The 20,829-nt window shown below is 37.8% G+C and overlaps 1 protein-coding gene across 1 annotated transcript in view; it reads right to left on the bottom strand.

The window, feature by feature from the left end:
- whrna (whirlin a) overlaps window positions 1-1,993 on the bottom strand; it is a 133,670-nt gene extending 131,677 nt beyond the window's left edge. The window contains exons 1-2 of the mRNA XM_055179994.2: window positions 1,382-1,993; window positions 388-1,267 (exon numbers count right to left, since the gene is read on the bottom strand). Of these exons, the coding sequence (XP_055035969.2) occupies window positions 388-1,113 (726 nt within the window). The 5' untranslated portion in view covers window positions 1,114-1,267; window positions 1,382-1,993. The remainder of the gene's footprint in view (window positions 1-387; window positions 1,268-1,381) is intronic.
- Between the last annotated feature and the right edge of the window lie 18,836 nt (window positions 1,994-20,829).

The raw sequence follows: 20,829 nt of genomic DNA, 5'->3' as shown, positions 1-20,829 counted from the left end.
ATAATCAATCAAGGAAAGAATCGCGGTCTTCCTCCGGTTCCTCTGTGGTCAAATGACCGGGTAACACGGTTCTGTGTGTGCCATGATCAGGCTTATGATTCATTTCATGAGAATGAGTTGCCAGTGTCTCACAGAATTAAAAGGACATTAAAACTAGTTCCCTTACAAGTATAATACCATCAACAATAGTCTGGGAAAATGTGCACAAATAAAGAAGCACAAAATATAGTGATTATAAAGAAATACGCACAACGGAAAAATATCCAAAGCGTACATTTTTATTGTGTGTGTTCATTTATTTGTTTTACTAACTAACTAACGCAATGCCCTGCCAATGAAATTACTGTACAGAATCACCTGTATTTCATTAAAATATAAACATCTTACCTTAACCGCCTCTGCGTGCGTGACCCGATCAAACACTTTGTCGTTCACTTTCATAATCTGATCTCCTATCCTCAAACCCTCTTTTTCCGCCAAGGAACCCGGTTCCACCAGTGACACATAGATCCCGACCCCGTGCTCGGAGCCTCCGCGAATGCTAAATCCCAAACCCTCGTTGCTCTTGTGGCGCTTAAGGGTCACCTGTCGGATCTCACCAGGGGGCTCCGGTAAGAAATTCTTGCCCAATAGAGGAATAAGATTCGCTGTCCCGTCGCTGCTGGTGCTGATGTTGTCAGGGGAGGCGCGCAAAGCCACTGAATGGGCCGGGAAATGAGCCCCTTGCGTTGGACTCGAATTAGCGCCATCGTGGGCACCTTCCGGGTCACCATTTCGCGCAAGGGCGTCGGATTTTAAGTAGAGACCCTCTGAAGTGTATTGATCGAAGAGAAGCTGATCCGAGCGCGGGATGACCAACCGCAGCATGGGCAAAAGCTGACGCTTGCTCGGGACGTTGAGTATGACTTTGAGGGTTTGGACCAAATCGTAGACATTGCGCTTGGAGTGGTATACGTTGAGGCAGTGGATGAACTGCTCTCTCTCGAACTCGCTGAGCAGCAGGTTGAGCGCGTTGTGAAGCTTCTTTACGTTGGCTGATAAGGTGCGCGCACTGGACGCCACAGAGTTACCCGAGGAAGAGTTCAGCGACAGGCGCTCTAGGTCTGTGCTCATCCTCTCGCCCTTTGCATGGATTACAGAGCCACGATGAAGTGGAGAGGTACGACCAGCATTGCGGTGCCGAGTCTACATGAGTATGTGAAGCGGCGCATTGCGCGTCGGTACCCTGATGTTACCCGTCATACGGGTGCCATCGATCACCGTAGCCCTGAAACGACCAAACAAATATATAGTTGTTAAAGCAAGATACAAAAAAGTTCATAATTTAAATAAGTTTAGTAGTTATAAGTTATGCATATTTGGATATACATAAAAAGCGCACCTTTCCAGCAATAGTGGCTTCAAGCCGCGATGCGTCTCGTTTTCGTTAAAAGGGTCAAGTGGCTAGAGCTTCTCCAATGTCTCCGTCAACTGTGAATCCCTTACGTTCGGATTCTCCACCTAAAACCCAAAAGCTCCAAATTGACCATTATCAAACCCTTGCGTTCCCATTCATAGATTTTAAAGCGTAACGTATAACTTGCAAATTCATTAATCCTCTCGTCTCTTGTTTTGAGGTTATGGCACCAGAACTACAACGTAAAGTTGCTTTTCTTTTGGCAAGCTCAAATGCGCAAAAGTAAAGTTGCAAAGCTCTTAAGCTCCTTGGAAAGCACCTGCTGTATTCCAAAGCCAGAACATCCAACAGGTTGTAGAGTTATTCGTTGCATTACAGCGAAAATAAATAAAACAGCAGGACAGAGCTCAACAGTCGCCGTCCAGCCTTCAGCTGTCGGAGAGGATCGACTGAACAAGCTCCGATGCGCCCCTACACAGGAAATGACGCAGCTTATGTGGCGCGCATACGTTGCTTAGTAACCAACAACACACGGGTAGGGAGGGCGAGCGCAGCGCAGGACTGGCAAATGTCCAAATGTTTATTTTTAGACTCATGGAAAGCAGGAATCAAACGTATTACATTATATACAAACTCAATTACAAACTTTACATTAATAAAATGCATGTATGCCAATGCTGCACCATAAAAACATTCAAAATAGGCATATGCATATGGAAAAAAGTAATGTCTGTAGGAAATATTTTTATAATATTTGCTTTTAAGACTCACTCAGGTTAAAACAGGAAGAGTTTAGTACAAAATGAAGAATGGTCAACTGGTATTTATTTGACAAAATTATTTGGCAAGAGGTCACATTTGTCTACTACTGTATATACAAATTTGTTAAATTGCTAAGACTATAATTATTTTGAATTTATTTAACCTTTGATTCTAGATTTAAAAAATTGTGTAAATGTGACGTAATTTTTCTTGCAGAACACATAATAAAATATTTTAAAGAATGTTATAACAGCATTATATGGACACAAAAATTCTCAAAATATCTTCTTTGGGTTCAGAAGAAGAAAATGAGGGAGAATAAATGTTAACAGAATTTTTAGTTTCCTTTAATGTCACATCATGTTTAACCTCTCAGCATCTCTGACTGCATTAGCAGTTTACATTACTAGAGTACACGATGGAAAGACTTTAAATCAAAATCATTTACAACATTTCAGAATTGATCCCATTAAAGAACCTTGAAATCCAGCCACAAATCTGAGTCAGCGTTTACACATCTAAACCAAAAGGACATTTTGCTGGCACTGGCAAAGATTCACTATTGAAAGCTCTGCTCTCATCGGTGACAGCAAGACACTGCATCAGAATATTTACCCACTTGAGCTTTGGGCACAAACCACAGTGGCATGATTCCCAGGCAGCACAAATCAGATGCTCTTCAGTCCACCTGGATTGGATAATGAGATGTGTGCATGCTTCTCGGGGCTGGGAAACACACACTCGCGGGTCAGGGAGGGAGAAAGAGAGGAACAGTGAGTGATGGATGGCTGTAATTAATGCAGTTACTGTGCGTAAGCAACAAGACAGCACGGTAAACACGATTATTCTGCCATGACTCCGATTTGGACATAGGCAGGGTAACAATGAGCTTGAATTCCAGTCTGGTAGGCAGACGAGAAGTAATTAACTCTATCCTCCATCCTTGCCTGCATGAGCATCGCTAATGAGTTAGGCTATCCGTTTAATTTTCAATTTATAGCACTACACCTTATTGCACATAATGGCGATGCTAAAAAATAGCCTGTGGCATTAAATGGCATACGAGATACGCAGGGAACTAATGGGAGGCACATGTCTTAAAAATGCACACTTTTGCACAGGTGAGAGGATATGATGTGAATGTGTTTATATACAGTATAGGCCAGATATGAATGTAAGAGATTAATCTCCACGCCGGCTGTATTAATCTCTGTTTTGAGAGAGACACATTAGTATTTTATGTAATAGGCTTAGGAAACAAGAATTAGGCCTGATTCATTTCACGCTATTCGCTGAAACCTCCAGGTAGCCTGACTCATTCAACAGCTTTGACACAAACCACACTAAAGACCCCAGAGAAAATCACATTGTGCATATACACTGCAATTAATCTAAAAACTCACAAAAAAAACAACACTTAAGGTCTAAAAATGTTTCTTCTATTGCATCGTTGGGAAGAACCTTTAACGCACCTTTATTTTTAAAAGTGTTTTAAAAGTAGCTCTATAAAATCTACATTATCTTAAAATAGAGACACAGTGGGCTGTAAACATGCATCTGTGCCACCCTGTATCGCGAAATTATACCTACACTGCAAAAAATTATTTTCAATAAAAAAATCGTAGTATTTTCAGTAAAAATATAAAAAAATTCTTAAATTAAGATACTTTTTCTTGATGAGCAAAACGACCCAAGAAAATAAGTCTAGTTTTTAGACTAAAAATATAAAATGTATGTGATTTTGTGCATAAAACAAGCAAAATAATCTGCCAATGGGGTAAGCAAAAAATCTTAAACATTTTAATTAAACACTAAATTCAAGAACAATTCAAGAAAAATTTGCTTGCCCCATTGGCAGATTTTTTTGCTTGTTTTATGCACAAATCACTTAAATTTGATATTTTTGGTCTTGAAACTAGACTTATTTTCTTGGGTCCATTTGCTCATCAAGAGAAAGCATCTTGGTTTGGGAATTTTTGGATGTTTTTACTGAAAGCAAGACAAAATTGCTAGGAACATTTTTTCTTGAAAATAATTTTTTGCAGTGTATAGTCACGTAAATTTGTGAGTCTTTTCATTGACATTGACATGTCATGTATTTCTGTTTACGTGTTATTGTCACGTATTTGTTACTCAACTATTTTGTCCTATTTTCAAACCATTGACACTTCGGTTTAGGGTTAGATTTGGTGTTTGCGATCGGGTGTCACTTTATTGGTTTATTTTTCATGATTTTTTAAATATTTTATGATTTTTAAACCATTGTCACCTGGCATTAGGGTTAGAGTTGGGTTGGGGTAGGGATGTCATTTTATGTAAATCTAACCCTAAACCGAAGCAACAATGGTAAGAAAGTAGGAAAAAACAGTTGAGTAACAAATACGTGACAAAGACACGTAAACAGAAATGCATGATATGTTCAAAAAGGCGGAAAAACGTGTCAGTGTCACGGAAAAGACTCACAAATTTACGTGACTATAGGAACGTAATTTCATGATGTTGGGTTGATCTGTGAGCCATTTATCTGCTCCCACGTCTCTGTTCTTCATGCATCTCCAGTGTCACAGGGACAATTCATCTGTCTCAGATCTTAAGACTGGTCGGCTTATGGAAGTCTCTGCTTTATTGCATAACGTAAATTAGTCTGCATTCCCTGGCCTTATAGAGAGATGAATGGGTCCAGTACTGATCTATTTCTTTGGCACCGTTTCTCATTTTCACCCGTAATTTATTCGTCCTCCAGGCGGTTTGGGATAAGCAGGGTACTTTTTGATATACAGTGTAAAAAGTCAATATCTTAATATGCCTCATCACTCAGCGTAGATTACAATGCAATGGAATTGGTAAGTGTATAGGGATTCAGCCTAAGCCCCGTTTGAAGTTAAGTATTATAGAGGTCCTATTTATATTGAATTAATCTTTTATAACAAGTTTAACCGAGCAAAATTGTGACTAGCTTTTTCGTGATTTACATAAAATCATCCTATACAATGTAATGAACTTTTGTAAAAATATAACCCTGATATATTTAATATTGACTGAGTAACACCATGTCAAAGATTGAAATCAATGATTGAAATCAAACTTTTATGTTTCACATCTCAGAATTAGTTTGAAACTTTAGCCTTACTGTAAAAAACTGTAGAAATTACAGTATTACTGGCAGCTGTTTGCCAGTAACTTCCTGTAGATTTAAATGTATTTTATTTACTGGCAACAGTTTGTTCAAAGTTAAATGAACATTCAACATTAACAAGTTTTTATCTTTACAGAATAAAACAAAAAAACATTCTGGGAACCAAAATCTGAAGAAAATACAGGAAAAGGTTGATGAGGATTTCTGGTTCCCAGAATGCTTTGCATGAGGCTGTTACTTAATATTTTGACTGGAATTTGTTCATGTTTAATGTTCATTCAACTTTGAACAAACTTTTGCAAGTATGGTAAATAACATTTAAATCTACAGTAAGTTACTGGCAAACAGCTGCACTTTAAAAAATTGCTGTAATTATGCTGCACTTTAAAAAATTGCTGTAATTATGCAGCTGAATAAACACTGAAAATGTTTTATGTTCATTTAACTTTGAATAAACTGTTGCCATTAAATAACATAAATGTAAAATCTACAGTAAGTTACTGGCAGCTAGTTGCCAGTAATACCCAGTAATACTGTAATTTCTACAGATTTTTTTACAGTACTGTAACTACAGCTAATTTTTACAGTACTGTATTTCACAGATGGTTAGAATTTTATACAATATTAAGGAATACAAATTAGGGATGCGCGATAATTCACATGCAATATCATGCGCAACTCGTCAGTAAAGCCGGTTCCTTGATTAGCAGTAAATCGGCATCACCTGCTATTCAGATGGAGTAGCATTTATTACACAAAGCCGTAATTCACTGACAAGCTGGGCCATAATGCTCTGCACAATTCTCTGAAAACAAGTCTTAAAGGCGGGGTGCATGATCTCTGAAAGCCAATGTTGACATGTGAAATTACCTAAACAAACACACCCCTACCCCAATAGAATCTGGGCCTTTTTTTTGATAGACCCGCCTCACAAATACGCAACCCAGGCAACGATGTCGGTTAGTAGACACGCCCCTTACTGCTGAAGTGTGTTTTGGTACTTGGCCCGACTCCGTTTTCCAAAGTGTTTTTCAAAAATCATGCACCCGCCTTTTAAGGAGTAGTAGTTCACCAAAATAATTCTGTCATCATTTACTCACTCTCAAGTTGTTATAAACCTGTATAAATGTATTTGTTCTGATGAACACAAAGAAAGATATTTTGTGGAATGCTTGCACCAAACTGTTTGGAAGCCCCATTGACTTTCGTAGTAGGAGGAAAAAATAATACCATGGAAGACAATGGGGCTTTTGATCGGTTTGGTTACAAACATTTATCAAAATATCTTCCTTTGTGTTCATCAGAACAAGGAAATGTATACAGGTTTGTAACAAAATAAGAGTGAGTAATTGATGTCAGAGTTTTCATTTTGGGTAAACTATCCATTACGCCACAGTTCAAAAGTCATTACAGCAGATTGAGTTGCAACGTGGGCTTTGAAAATCGCACCAGGTCTTCCGTTAAAGGAATATTCAATTTTCTTGGAAGAAAGGTCCAGATGGTTTGCTCACCACCATGTCATCCAGGATGTTGGTGTCTTTCTTTGTTCGGTCGAGAAGAAGTTGTGTTTTTTGAGGAAGGCATTGCAGGATTTTTCTCATTTTGATGGACACCAACACTTGGCGCTTAACTCAACACGTAACAGTTTTTTCAACAGAGTTTCAAAGGACTATAAACGATCCCAAGGCATAAGGTTCTTAACTAGCGAAACGATTGTCATTTTTGACAAGAAAAATAAAAAATATGCTCTTTTAAACCACAAGTTTTCGTCTAGGTCCGGTCCAGCGCTATCTAACGTAAATGCGTAGTGACGTAGGGAGGTCACGTGTTACATATATAAAACGCTAATTTGCGGACCATTGTAAACAATTAAGACACAAATACATTAATTAGTATCAGTTGACATACAACAACGTAGGAACGGTCCTCTTTCAACACACTTGTAAGCACTGGGGAGGAGTTTCGCGTTCGTCCTCTGTGACCTCTTGACGTCATGACGTATTGCGTGGGGTCACGCTGGCGCATCACGACCGGATCTGGACGAGAAGTTGTGGTTTGGAGGTGCATGTTTTTTGTTTTTCTTGTCAAAAATGACAATCGTTTCGCTAGATGGGACCCTTGTGCCTCGTGGGATCGTTTATAGTCCTTTGAAACGCCATTGAAAAAAACTGTTAAGTGTTGAGTTAAGTATTAAATGTTGGGCTCTATTAAAGTCCATTCAAATGAGAAAAATCCTGCAATGTTTTTGTCAAATAACATAATTTCTTCTCAACTGAACAAAGAAAGACATCAACATTTTGGATGACATGGTGGTGAGTAAATTATCTGGATTTTTCTTTTAAGAAAATTGACTATTCCTTTAAGTTTTTCGGGATTCCTGCAGAATCTTAAAAACAAAAAATACAACATCTGTGGCTGCAAGCAATTAAACGTGCAGACTGGGACAATGCAAAGATCAAAGAGGCTTGTGTTTGTAGTGCTCACTTCATTTCAGGTAAGTCATCATTTTTCAGCCCTGTTAGATTAAACTAGAAAGCCTAAATGGTATGAACAGTTTGACCCCATGCTGCGCGCACCCAATAGTCATTCAATGTTTACAAACCTTTAAGGGGTCTATACATTATGCATTTTTGCTTTTCACATAAACTCATCATCTTAGACACATTTCGTAATTTTTTGGGAAAATACAGTGAAGACATGTAGTTAAACGATATTTGTTATATAACCTGCAGTCAAATTTTAATAAGATTAAACTCCACAGATGTGTGTATGGCTTAACCAACAAAATGTCCATGTATCACAATGTGTGTCATTGTGCCCAGCACTATTTTCCTCTTTGCATTGCATTCATTATTATTTATATTTATTACCCATCATATTTATGGTTTATTACCGTATTTACTCTGGACTGCATGCCACTGTTCTCTGCTGCCACAAATCAGTCATTCTCTTACGTTTCATTATGGTAGGATTACGCACTTGATATGGACCATAAGAAAAATGCTCCATCCATAAAACACACAGGCTGGTTAACCCACAATAAAACCTTTCAAACAAGAATACTTGCCTATACCCTCATAAACAACCCTGTACATTCACAACCGCAAACTTTCTTTTCATCCTGGAGTTCAACGTTGCACAGCAAAGCTATTTCGCATTATAGATGGTATACAATAATGCCAGGAAGCGTTTTTCTTCCTATTCGTATTGATCTAACAGTATGTGGTAGCAAATACTATTAAAGTTATAATGACAAGAATTGATTGCTTCCCCCGTCTTTTCACTTTTGTTCAGAAAAGCTATCATCAGCTCTCTTTAATGGCTTTAATCCTCCACCATGTCGTGAAGCATAAACATTATAGCTTTCCAAACAAACCGAATGCACCCTGAACGCTTAGACTGGTGCTCTGTATGTATAATTCTCAGTGCAGAAAGCAATTTACAGCAAAAACGGCTAAATAGGTCAAGATGATTACTGCAATCTCCTTAGCAGCTATTCAGAGAGCACTTTTCCTCTGAACACCATTGAACTTTACCAGTTTGCCACAGACTATTGCCCAATTCTGACTGTCTGTACGCTTTCTCCCCCCATTAAATTGAGTGGAAGTGCTTTAAGGCTTTCACACGTTGAAGTACTGATGGTCTACTCCACACCAACGGCACAATGTAAGACCAACCAAAAAACATATTTTAGCACAATAACAGCTTGCACCATTAGATACTACAAACATATTTGATATTTTTGTGAGGGTTTAGAGATGGCAGACACTTATTTTCTCCCATCTCTGTGTTTTGTAGTGTTTGCCGTGTATGGGCTGGAACCCTTTAAAGCTTTAAGTAGGGCTCCATTAGTGTGGGCTTTTAGCACACTACTGTATACGTTAAGGGGCTATGCAAATATTTATACATGCACTGTGTTATATACAGCTGTGGGGCATTTGTCGCCATGCACATCTAACCAAAGTCTCCTAAAAAGACAGGCCGACAGACAGACAGAAACACTGTAGATGGATAGATACGGATGAATGATACGGATGGACGGATACGGATTAATACAGATGGACAGATACGGATTAATACAGATGGAAAGATACGGATGGACGGATATGAACGGGATGGATGGGATGATAAGATGGAAAGATAGCATGAATGGAAAGGATGGATAGATAGGATGGATATGGATACATAGGATGGATATGCTGTTGGATAAGATGGATGGATGGATGGATGGATAGAAAGGATGGATATAGGATAGTTGGATAAGATGGATGGACAGACACGAATGGAGTAGAATGGACATGGATATGGATGGAAACGGATGGATGGATACAGATACTGGCAGACGGACGGACGAGATGGATGGGATGATAAGAGGGATAGATAGGATGGATAGATATGATGGATGGATAGGATGGACATGGGATGGTTGGATAAGAAGGATAGATAGGATGGATAGATAGGATGGATATGGGACGGTTGGATAAGATGGATAGATAGGATGGATGGATGGATAGGATTTATATGGGATGGTTGGATAAGATGGATTGACACTAATGGACAAGAATGGACATGGATGGACGGACACGGACGGAAACAGATGGACGGATACCGATGGACGGATACGGACAGAAGGACGGATGGGATGATAAGATGGATAGATAAGATGGATGAATAGGATGAATAAATAGGATGGATAGATATGATGGATGAATAGGATGGACAGATAGGATTGATGGATAAGATGGATATGGATGGATGGATAGATAGTATAGATATGGGATGGTTGGATAAGATAGATAGATAGGATGGTTGGATATGGATAGATAGAATGGATGTGGTATAGTTAGATAAGATAGATAGATAGATAGATAGATAGATAGATAGGATGGATGGATGGATAGGATGGATATGGATGGATATGTGGACATGGGATGGTTAGATAAGGTAGATGGACTGACACGAATGGACAAAAATGGACACGGATGGATGGATATGGATGGTCGGATACGGACAGATGGGATGGATGGATAGATAGGATGGATGAATAGGATTGATAGATAGGATGGACGGATGGATGGACAGGATGGATATGGGATGTTTGGATAAGATGGATAGATAGGATGGATGGATGGATGGATGGATGGATGGATATAGATGGATAGGATGGATATGGGATAGTTAGATAAGATGGACAGATATGATGGATGGAATGGATTGATGGATGGATGGATGGATGGATGAATGATGGATGGATAGGATGGATATGGGACGGTTGGATAAGATGGATAGATAGGATGGATGGATGGATAGGATGTATATGGGATGGTTGGATAAGATGGATGGACACAAATGGACAAGAATGGACATGGATGGACGGACGTGGACGGAAACAGATGGACGGATACCGATGGACGGATACGGACAGAAGGATGGATGGGATGATAAGATGGATAGATAAGATGGATGAATAGGATGAATAAATAGGATGGATAGATATGATGGATGAATAGGATGGACAGATAGGATTGATGGATAAGATGGATATGGATGGATGGATAGATAGTATAGATATGGGATGGTTGGATAAGATAGATAGATAGGATGGTTGGATATGGATAGATAGGATGGATCTGGTATAGTTAGATAAGATGGATAGATAGGATGGATGGATAGGATGGATATGGATGGATTTGTGGATATGGGATGGTTAGATAAGGTAGATGGACTGACACGAATGGACAAAAATGGACACGGATGGATGGATATGGATGGACGGATACGGACAGATGGGATGGATGGATGGATGAATAGGATTGATAGATAGGATGGATGGATGGACAGGATGGATGGGATGGTTGGATAAGATGGAGAGATAGGATGGATGGATGGATATAGATGGATAGGATGGATATGGGATAGTTAGATAAGGTGGATAGATATGATGGATGGAATGGAATGGATTGATTGATGGATGGATGGATGGATGGATGGATGAATGGATGGATGGATGGATAAATAGATGGGAACAATTATCATCAAAATAAACTATATAATATTGCATGACTGAATAATAAACCTACAACAATCTTTTGTTTAGACAAGGTAAGGAGAGTAGGTTCAATCAATAACAATTTTCACATCAACCTTCCTGGAAAATTCTCACAGACAGTGCGTGACATGATCTTGCATAGATGCTGAAAACAAAATCCCCAATATTTGGAACAGCACATCTTTCAAAACATCTGCAAATATCTGCAGCAATGGCAAGCAGCTGGCCTTTTAATCGATTTTTTACACATATAAAGTGACGTTTTAAGGTCGACTCGATCCGTTAGCAAAACGCAGATTATTGAACATTCTGATGCTTCTCTTTGTATTGTCGAAGCTGATCTTCCCTTTTATTATGGATGTCATTTCGACATCACCCATCTTTGTTTTATAAGTCTGGCTGAAGCGCTTTTAAAGTGTTAATGGTGTGGGCGTAGCGCGCACCTGTCAGCTCATTTGAGCGTGCTCTCTCCGGTTCGGCTCAGAGCTCCTGTGTTTATCCTGTGCTTATAATCGTCAGTCCGACAGTCTGTCCCTACGGAGTCGCTGTCAGACCACCGGGGACTATAAGTGACGCACACAACCCACGCACCGCAGGCCTTCTTCAGACTGAAAACACACTTAATCTTACAATACCTGCACCAGGAGGAAGCAGTCTGTTTCATGACATGCAGGAACTTATTTTGAAATTTACACCTCCATACATACAGTACCAGTCAAACTACATCTCGCTCGTTTTGCTGCCAATCTCCTATTTTTATTCCCTCCTGCTTTTTATTCACCTTGATGTCTGGTCTGAAAGCACCTCCTTAGTTTCTGGAAGAAATTCCGAGTCAAATTTGTAGCAGTGTTACAAATTGCTTGTTAATGTCTAAAATACATAATTTCTGTCCCATTTATATGTAACCCTGTCAAATTCAAGCTAGACTCATGATCTAATGAGATTTGGAGCATCAAAGTTTGATTTCACATTTATTTCAATGTTTGACAAGACCAGTCAATAATATTAAAAGTTATCAAGGTAATATCTTTACAGTAAGTTCTTTACATTATATAAGAATTTTATATAGAAAAGTGTAAATCCCCAAAGAATTACTTTACAGTAGCTGGGGTTTCACAGACAGCGTCATATATATTTAGAAACTGAATGTAGCTGGCTTGATGCTTACAGGGTCAAAGACACAGCACATATTTTTCAATGAAACTGGTCGAATACCAGTTGAATGAATACATCTACTGTATAATGATCTAACCACACACAAAGCATTGTGGGATGTCAGCAGAGGACCCATATGTGTCTTCAAAAAGAAACCTTATATATGTAAGAAATTAAACTGTTGTTAACACGTTAAAGCAAATTAATTTTAATGCAACTAATTTTATTAACGTGAATTTCATAAAAAACAATTTCTGTTTGACCCTTGGTCTAGCCCATAGTTTGATCAATTGAGACGCAGCCGCGGTAGAGGCGTCAAGCGCGAGTTAATTCAATTTTAAGTCAATGTAAACGCGTTGATGAGCGCCTGGAGGTCTCGCGTCGCGAATGAGGCGTTTAGCTTTGTTCGCGTGAATGACGCGAATTGAGCGTTGCCACTCAGATTAGGGCTGTCAGGACCATGAAATTTGGCTGACGGATAATTGCCTAATAAATTGTGCTGATTATGGCGATTAAGGCTATGTCCACACGAAGCCGGTGCATTCCCTATCCGATCATTTTTTTCCTTGCTCTAAAAAAATAATCCGTAAACACGAAACCACTGAAACCGACTGAAAGCGGTGTAGTATATATGCCGGACCAGTATGGGGCGCTGTAATTCTGCCACAGATATACACTATACACGGAGAAGAAGACTTTGAGCATGCGCATAACCAACGTATGGTGTTGTCCATTATCGCTTGTTGCTCACCACAATTGCATAGAAGCAATAGATTTTGCTGTAATAAAGCTAGTAGGCTTTAGTAGCTTCTGTAGCACGAACACAATCACGTAGTCCACCGTTATTGTTGTTGCTGTTACGTGTGACGCTTCCGACACGTGATGTGATGACGTTTTCGCTTCACAAAATATACGGATTGGCTGTACAGACGAAACCGCAAGGGTGTCGGTTTCAGATTTATCCACTTTAGGACCTGGTTTCAAAAAATAGCGGATTCAGTCTCCCAAAACGCCAGATCCGTGTGGATGAAACGGCAATACGATAACAAATTTATACGTATGCAGTGATACGCGTCTCCGTGTGGACAGCCCCTAATTGCCTGTTTAAGGCTTTGACGATTAATTGTCTGTTTTATTGCTTTGACATTTTATTCTCATATTTGTATGTTGTATGTATGTATATTTTACCTGGCAGTTCATAATGCTGATCAAAGTTTTTCAGCATTTCTTTAAATGCTGTTTTTCCACTGTATTGAATGACTTTGCAATGTTTCGCGTTACACTGTGAGTTAAGGAGCGTCATCTGATACTGTTTATACAGGTGCTGCAGCTCCCCCTTGTGTTTTTTAGAGAGATTGGCGATCATTGCGGTGATCTGAAATCATTGCGATGAGGTCAAACAATTGCGACAAGACGATTATTTAATCATTGTGACAGCCTTAGCTCTGATTGAAAAATCTGAACTTTGGCGGGAAAACATGCCACGTTAACCAATCAGGGGCTTGCTCTAGTAGTGATGTGAATACAGGAAGCGAGCTGAATCACAGAAGCCCATGACGCGAATTACCGCGTAAATATCTTGATGACTAGAATTTCACACGTGGCTTTCACACACAAATGAAACGAGTACACTCAAAATGTTAAAGTGTCCAACTACGCACAGTAGATGGGGATTTGACGCCTGGTGTGAACCCACAGTTAGACAATAAATGTGACCCGTGCTGTCAAAATGAGTCAGAGGTTTCTTTTTTTTCTGAGAGGTTTACCGTCCTAAATGCTTACACAAAGGATGGTTGTCCATTTACTTATGTGTCTGAGATCTTGGTTTCGGATTTTAAAACATGCAGAAATTAGAAAATAGAGTGCAGGACTTAATTGATGTTAAAATAGTTATTAAGAGCGACAAGACTCAAAAGCCATCTTTCTCACGCTTACTGACACATCTAAAGCATGTGCACCCAGAACATTCAGCCACAAATGGTTCTTCTATGGCACCTTTTTTTTAACTGCCACCTGAATACATTCATCAGTTTATCACCGAGTCTTCTGGCGCAGATCCTGCAAACTCCAGCAGAATACTTGATCCCTCACCTCAACAAAGATACTATCAAAAAGAACAACTTAAACGTAAACGTTACTCCCAGCTACCAATCAATCCACTCCTCCCCTGACTTTTAAAAGGGTTCATCTCTTTAGCCCTGGGCTTTCGAACAGTTTGCAAGCTCTTACTAATGCGTCCCCAGGTTCACCTGCAGCTCTGAAAGGATTTCTCATGAGGTTGAGCCAGCTGGAACAGAGGACCAACCTTGTGTTTACCCCCTAACCACACCCTGGGGTCTGCCTAACTTCTTCTCATCACACCCTAACAGCTGTATCTCAAACTCAAAGTGAGCATCATTCATTTTAATGAGGACATTTAGCTGACACTAAGGGAGAGAATCATTAGAATGCCAAAAACATCACTTTCCCTGTTAAATGCTTGTGGGTTTCACTTTAGGAAAGGTGCAATTGAACCTATTAGTAAGATAGGAGTTGGAAAACTTGTTTAATTTGGGTATTTTTAACACTCAAGCGTATTTTTAACCCTTACATGTTTGGCCAATCATCATTAGATATTCAAGTTAAGTTATATGGCTTTAGCAGCAACACCATAACAGCTTTTATGACCCAAACTCAACTTCCGGTCAAGTTAGACCAGTCTCTCTCTAGAAGTTAGACTATAACGATTTTTAATAACAAGCAAAATATATAACCAGTAAATTACCCAAGTCATATCATAGCTTAAGCGTCAAACATTACACTTAGCTAAGGTAACTGTGTAAAATTAATGTATGCAATGTTAGCAAAAGGTCCTTGCCTGGCGGCAGTGGCGGCCAAATCCACACATCGTTGTGATCCATACTCGCTGTGTCCCCTCGTCTTTTGGAAACCGAAAATTTTGCATTTTCCACAATGAATTTGATCCATCCAGAGGTCAGTTTAGTCGCTGTCCAGACTAAACAAGCACAGAACGGTTAACAGTTACCTTGGGACAGGCGCGTATACGCAGCAACACGCGTGCGTCACGTATACACAAGATCTACTAATTTCCCCATTAGTAGTAAACATTTTATTATCAATTACAAAATTAACTACCTAAAGCTCTATATCTTCGTATTTAATCAACAGATGCATAAAATACAGTATAACGATTAATTAACAAAAATTAAAGACACTAGAGAAATCAAAGCAAATCATAAATAAAAAATAATAAAAAATAAAAATATAAAAAATAATCAAAATGCAATATTTCCATATAATTAACATCATTTTATCATGTAATTCAACGTTAAAACAACATTATAATTTATGTACCTATTTATGTAAGTCGTTTTGGACAAAATTGTCTGTACAACCCTAATTTTTTTATAATGTATTAATGATAAGACAGACATGATTTCCCATTTCTTTATTTTTTTCTGTAACACTTTACAATAAGGTTCATTAGTTAACATTAGATTAACTAACATGAACAAACCATGAGCAATACATTTGTTATATATAGTATTTATTAATCTTTGATAATGTTAGTTAATAGCAATAAAGCTTTTATTGTTTTTTCATGTTAGTTCACAGTGCATTAACTAACGTTAACAAGATTTTAATAAAGTATTAGTTATTGTTGAAACTAATATTAACAAAGATTAATAAAAGCTGTATAAGTGCAGTACATTATTAGTTCATGTTAACTAATGAACTTATTGTAAAGTGTTATCAATTTTTCTGTTTCAGTTATTTCATAAACATTTATATTTTATTATTTAATGTGTTACCAATAACATATAAGCTATGAGACACTACTGTGAGCTAACCCTGACCCAAATGTATACCATTGGTGGGCGGCAGTGACTCAGTGGTTCATGTAGGTTGTCTACAAACCGGAAGGTTGGTGGTTCAATCCCCGGCTCCACTGGACCCAGAGGTGGGTAGAGTACCCAAAATCTGTACTCAAGTAAAAGTACAAGTACTTATACAAAAATTTACTCAAGTAAAAGTAAAAGTAACAATCTAATTATTTACTTGAGTAAGAGTAAAAAAGTATTAGATGAAAAAACTACTCAAGTAGTTAGTTTCTCATTACTTCCGATCTGATTGAAAAGAAACGTAAAATCCCTGAATTTCAGACTACTTTGAGGGCTTTCACAAACCTCTCCTTAAAAGTCTCATTGTTCTGCTTACATACTACTTATAAACCTAGGTTAAAGTAAAGCAGTCGTTCTCAGTCCTCCATCACCACATAACTTGTCATTAAAAAAAAATCTTAAACACACACTTTTTCTGACAGTTAACTGTGTCTTTATTTTCATGTTCACAACAAAATTTGGCTGCATCTGCCTTCAAACAAGCTTACAGTAAGCAAAAAAGAATGTGTGTGTCTGTTTGTTATCATGTTTTTATATGAATAGGTTATTTTCATTGCCATTAATGTTCAATTAATCAACATAAGGAGCTTGATAAAATGCTTATTTTAGAATTTCAAATGGAACTTATCTGTTTTTGCAAATCAACTCTACATTTATTATAATATATAAAACATATTTCTTTAAAAACATACTTTATTCTTTTATTTTTATAAGTATATAGATTCTTTAGGAAGGAATTAAATAAAATACAATCCAGTTTTTATTCGTATGTATTTTCTACATTTAAGTAAGGTGTCCGGGTTATGTGTAGGGGAGAACAGGCGAATAGTACAATTTTTCAGAATTTTTTAAAAAATTTTAAAGATAATGTTTCAGACAGAGATATATTTTTGCTGTGGTCAGTAACTATCAATACCAGGTGGAATTTTGAACAAATGTAAAATGACTAGTATAATTTCACTTTGAACATAAGTGGTGAATTGTTTTTTTAACACAACAAAACAATGTAGATTTTCGTGTTACACTTGTTTTTATTAAATATACATGACTATGACCTCTTTAATATGTAACTGCAAACATATTTTGTAATTTATCTTTGTAAAAAATAATGAAATTATATTTTCATTTTAAATTTCAGTTTTATCAAATGTTTCAAAAGCAACCAACAGTACAAACTTAAATTCAACAGTTTGAACACTATGAAAATTAAATTAAATAAAATTAGAATAATTTAAATGGTACAAAAGTCTTACTTTCGTCCTGACAGGATCTCCTCACATTTAAACCCGATTTACTTTTATTTTGAAAAAGTCTTGAGAAGTCAAACTTCAGGATGTGTTAGAGCAGTAAATAACCTGAAGATTGATGAAACGAGAAACACAACGCGTTATAAGAAAACAATGACCGCTTTTGGAATTTACTTATGGTTGAAAACACCTTTCTGGATCTACACCCGGAAAATGGTGAGTAAATAACGCGATATTTGTCAGCTCTGTCAAGGGTTGCAAAGATGCTGTCATAGTTTGGGATGCAAATGTTATCAGTCCTCTGAGAAAATCGCTTTGTTACTTTCGTCCAGCGTTACTTTTGCCCCGGTTTTCCCGTATTATTAATGCAAGACTTAATATTATGCTGTTCAATTTTAGTTTTATGAGGAAATGATATGGAAATGTGCAGATGTGAACGTGTGTTGTTTGTAATGTTAGAGTAATTTTCATTGCTTGCACAAGAACGCATATGACAAAAACAGTGCGTGAAATAATATTATAATAAGGAACTGCACAAAGTGACACCTACCGCCGTTATTTCAGGTTGGAGCTTGAATTCCTGTACGCTGAGATGTCAGTTCGTTTTGGTGCACAAAGCATGCATCGCATTATGAAACTATTCTTTTTGACCTTTTGTAGTGTAAACATAGACCAAACTTGAGGCCACGCGTGATCTGCCTCCAATAGCTTGCCTTGCATAGGTCATCCTCCGCTTCAGTCATCTCCTTTCATCTACGCGCGCTAAATTGTGATACGTAGCCACCCCTCGCAACGCACGCAGCCTCTCTAACGTCTCGCGAGACTTTTGAACAAGCCATATAAACTTAAAAAATAAAATATATTCATTAATTATTACCATTTGAAAGTAGCGTAGTAACGCCACCGAATGTAGCGAAGTAAAAGTACAGTTTTTTAATTAGAAATTTACTCGAGTAAGAGTAAAAAGTACCCATCCTTAAATTTACTCTAAAAGTACTAGTTACCCAACAAATGTACTCAAGTAAATGTAACGAAGTAAATGTAATTCGTTACTACCCACCTGGACCAAGTGTCGAGGTGTCCTTGAGCAAGACACCTGACGAGCTGGATGGCGCCTTGCATGGCTGACACTGTCGTCGGTGTATGAATGTGTGAGTGAATGGGTGAATGTGAGGCAACTTGTAAAGTGCTTTGGATGGCCATAAGTCTGTTGAAAGCACTATATAAATGCAGTCCATTTACCATTGGTTGAGCAAATGTTATGCCATATTTAAACAAACAAAAAAGACACAATTCACCCTTAATATTATCAACAATATATGTTGAAATGTAAACCCCAAGTCCCATAAGGTATGATGTAACAACAAATCATGTAATAGGACCTCCAGACCATTTTTACTGCATTTATCTTAAAGAGCACCTATTGTCCGCTTCACGTTTTTACATTTCCTTTGGTGTGTAAGTGTGTATTATGTTAACAATATGCAAAAGGTACAAATCCTAAAGTAAACGATGACGTGAGTTATCATCTCCAACGTAAATCTCTTTTCTTGGACTACAACAAACACACGGATTGTAGGCAACAGTTTACTTCCTGGGATTGGTGATGAAGACAATACCGACATTATCATAATTCCTCCCGCTTGGACTCACAGCCTGCAAGTTAACTCCTGTTAGCAATCGAATCTTATAAACATGGTAAGGAACATCACATTTCCAGCCAAAGTCAGAGGTATTTATACCAATCACAACGCACAGATTAGCTGGCCAATCAGGGACGCAGAGCTTTTCAAATCCATGCGTTTCAGGAAGAAATTGAAATCTGGAGCTACAAAAAATGTACGGTATGTGGAAAATATGTGTTTTTTTAACCATAAACCACACAAACACATTGTATTATACCAAATACACAAATAACGTTGTTTTTTAGCAATAAAATAGGTGCACTTTAACATTCAAGAATACAAATAAAACACACTGTACTTTGAACTAGTTATATAGTTATGTAAGAAGTTGGATTGAATGCATACTGTCATTTCTGATTTGACATTTAAAGCATTTAAGTAAGTTAACACTAGTAAACAATCTTTGTATACTTATACACCTTGGTATTTTGGAATGATTGTTGAATATTCTTTGTTTAAATTAAAGTTTGTAATGTGATTCATTTCAGAGCTGTTTGTTTGGTTCATGGCTTCGAATTGTTTACTGAACATTTCTGCATACCTATTGAGAAAATTAATGACAAGTTATTTTCAGAACAACAGGTGCTAAAAGTGTTACTGCCATGTTTTAAAAAGCGGTTTAACTGCAAATCAACAAACAAGATCAAACTAAACCACAATAAAAATCATAACAAATTTATGATCTGGGAATTAACAATTAAAATAATTTAAAGGATTTGTCAGTCATGTTAAAATAAAATAAAAATAACTTGGAATGTAAAAAATACTACTACAACCAATGAATTCTTCAGCAGTCACTTAACACATACTGTGCCAGTGGTGAGCTTGAGATAAATGTCAACATACTTTTTAATTTGGTGCCCTTTTCTTAGTGCTGCCAATACAGAAAGTGGAAGCCATGTTTGATGAAGAGGCAGAAATGGTGCTGATGAGTGGAGAGGCAATTATACTGAAGTTTCTCAGCACCGAGTATGAAGCAGTCGTGGGTCTGTTATACCTCGGCGTCATGCAGAAAATTGGCTGTGCTCAAGCTGTGAACTCTGGGAACAAATTAAACTCAAGGAACCACATCAGGTCACGCTTCCACAGCTGTAGTCCAACCGGTCTGTGGTCAAACAGGTGCACAACTTTCATCTGTATTTCTCAAGCTCTCGCCCAGATAGGAACCCAGTCCACTTGGTTTCTCAACCAAATGATTGTTTTTATTTCACTTTGAAATTCAAGCATGACACTAAAAGTTAGGGCTTTATTATTCAGCCTATATTTGAGGTGACAGGTGATGAATAGAGCGATGGCATGTTTATTTCGAAATTTCAGACATAAGCAGTTCAAACTTCAACATCCATTTCAATGATGTTTTATTAACAAAGTTCGGGAGGAACACGTTCAAATAATCAACCTAATCACCTCAACTACGACCAGCTGTTGACAATCAGCAATCAGGTATCCACCTGATTGGCATCAACAGAAACCTATATAGACTGGAAACCAACTCAC

Source organism: Misgurnus anguillicaudatus, chromosome 9, assembly GCF_027580225.2.
Source record: "Misgurnus anguillicaudatus chromosome 9, ASM2758022v2, whole genome shotgun sequence".
Taxonomy (NCBI): Eukaryota; Metazoa; Chordata; class Actinopteri; order Cypriniformes; family Cobitidae; genus Misgurnus; species Misgurnus anguillicaudatus.
Note: the sequence above shows the minus strand (reverse complement) of the source record. Positions and strands in the feature narration are given on the sequence as shown.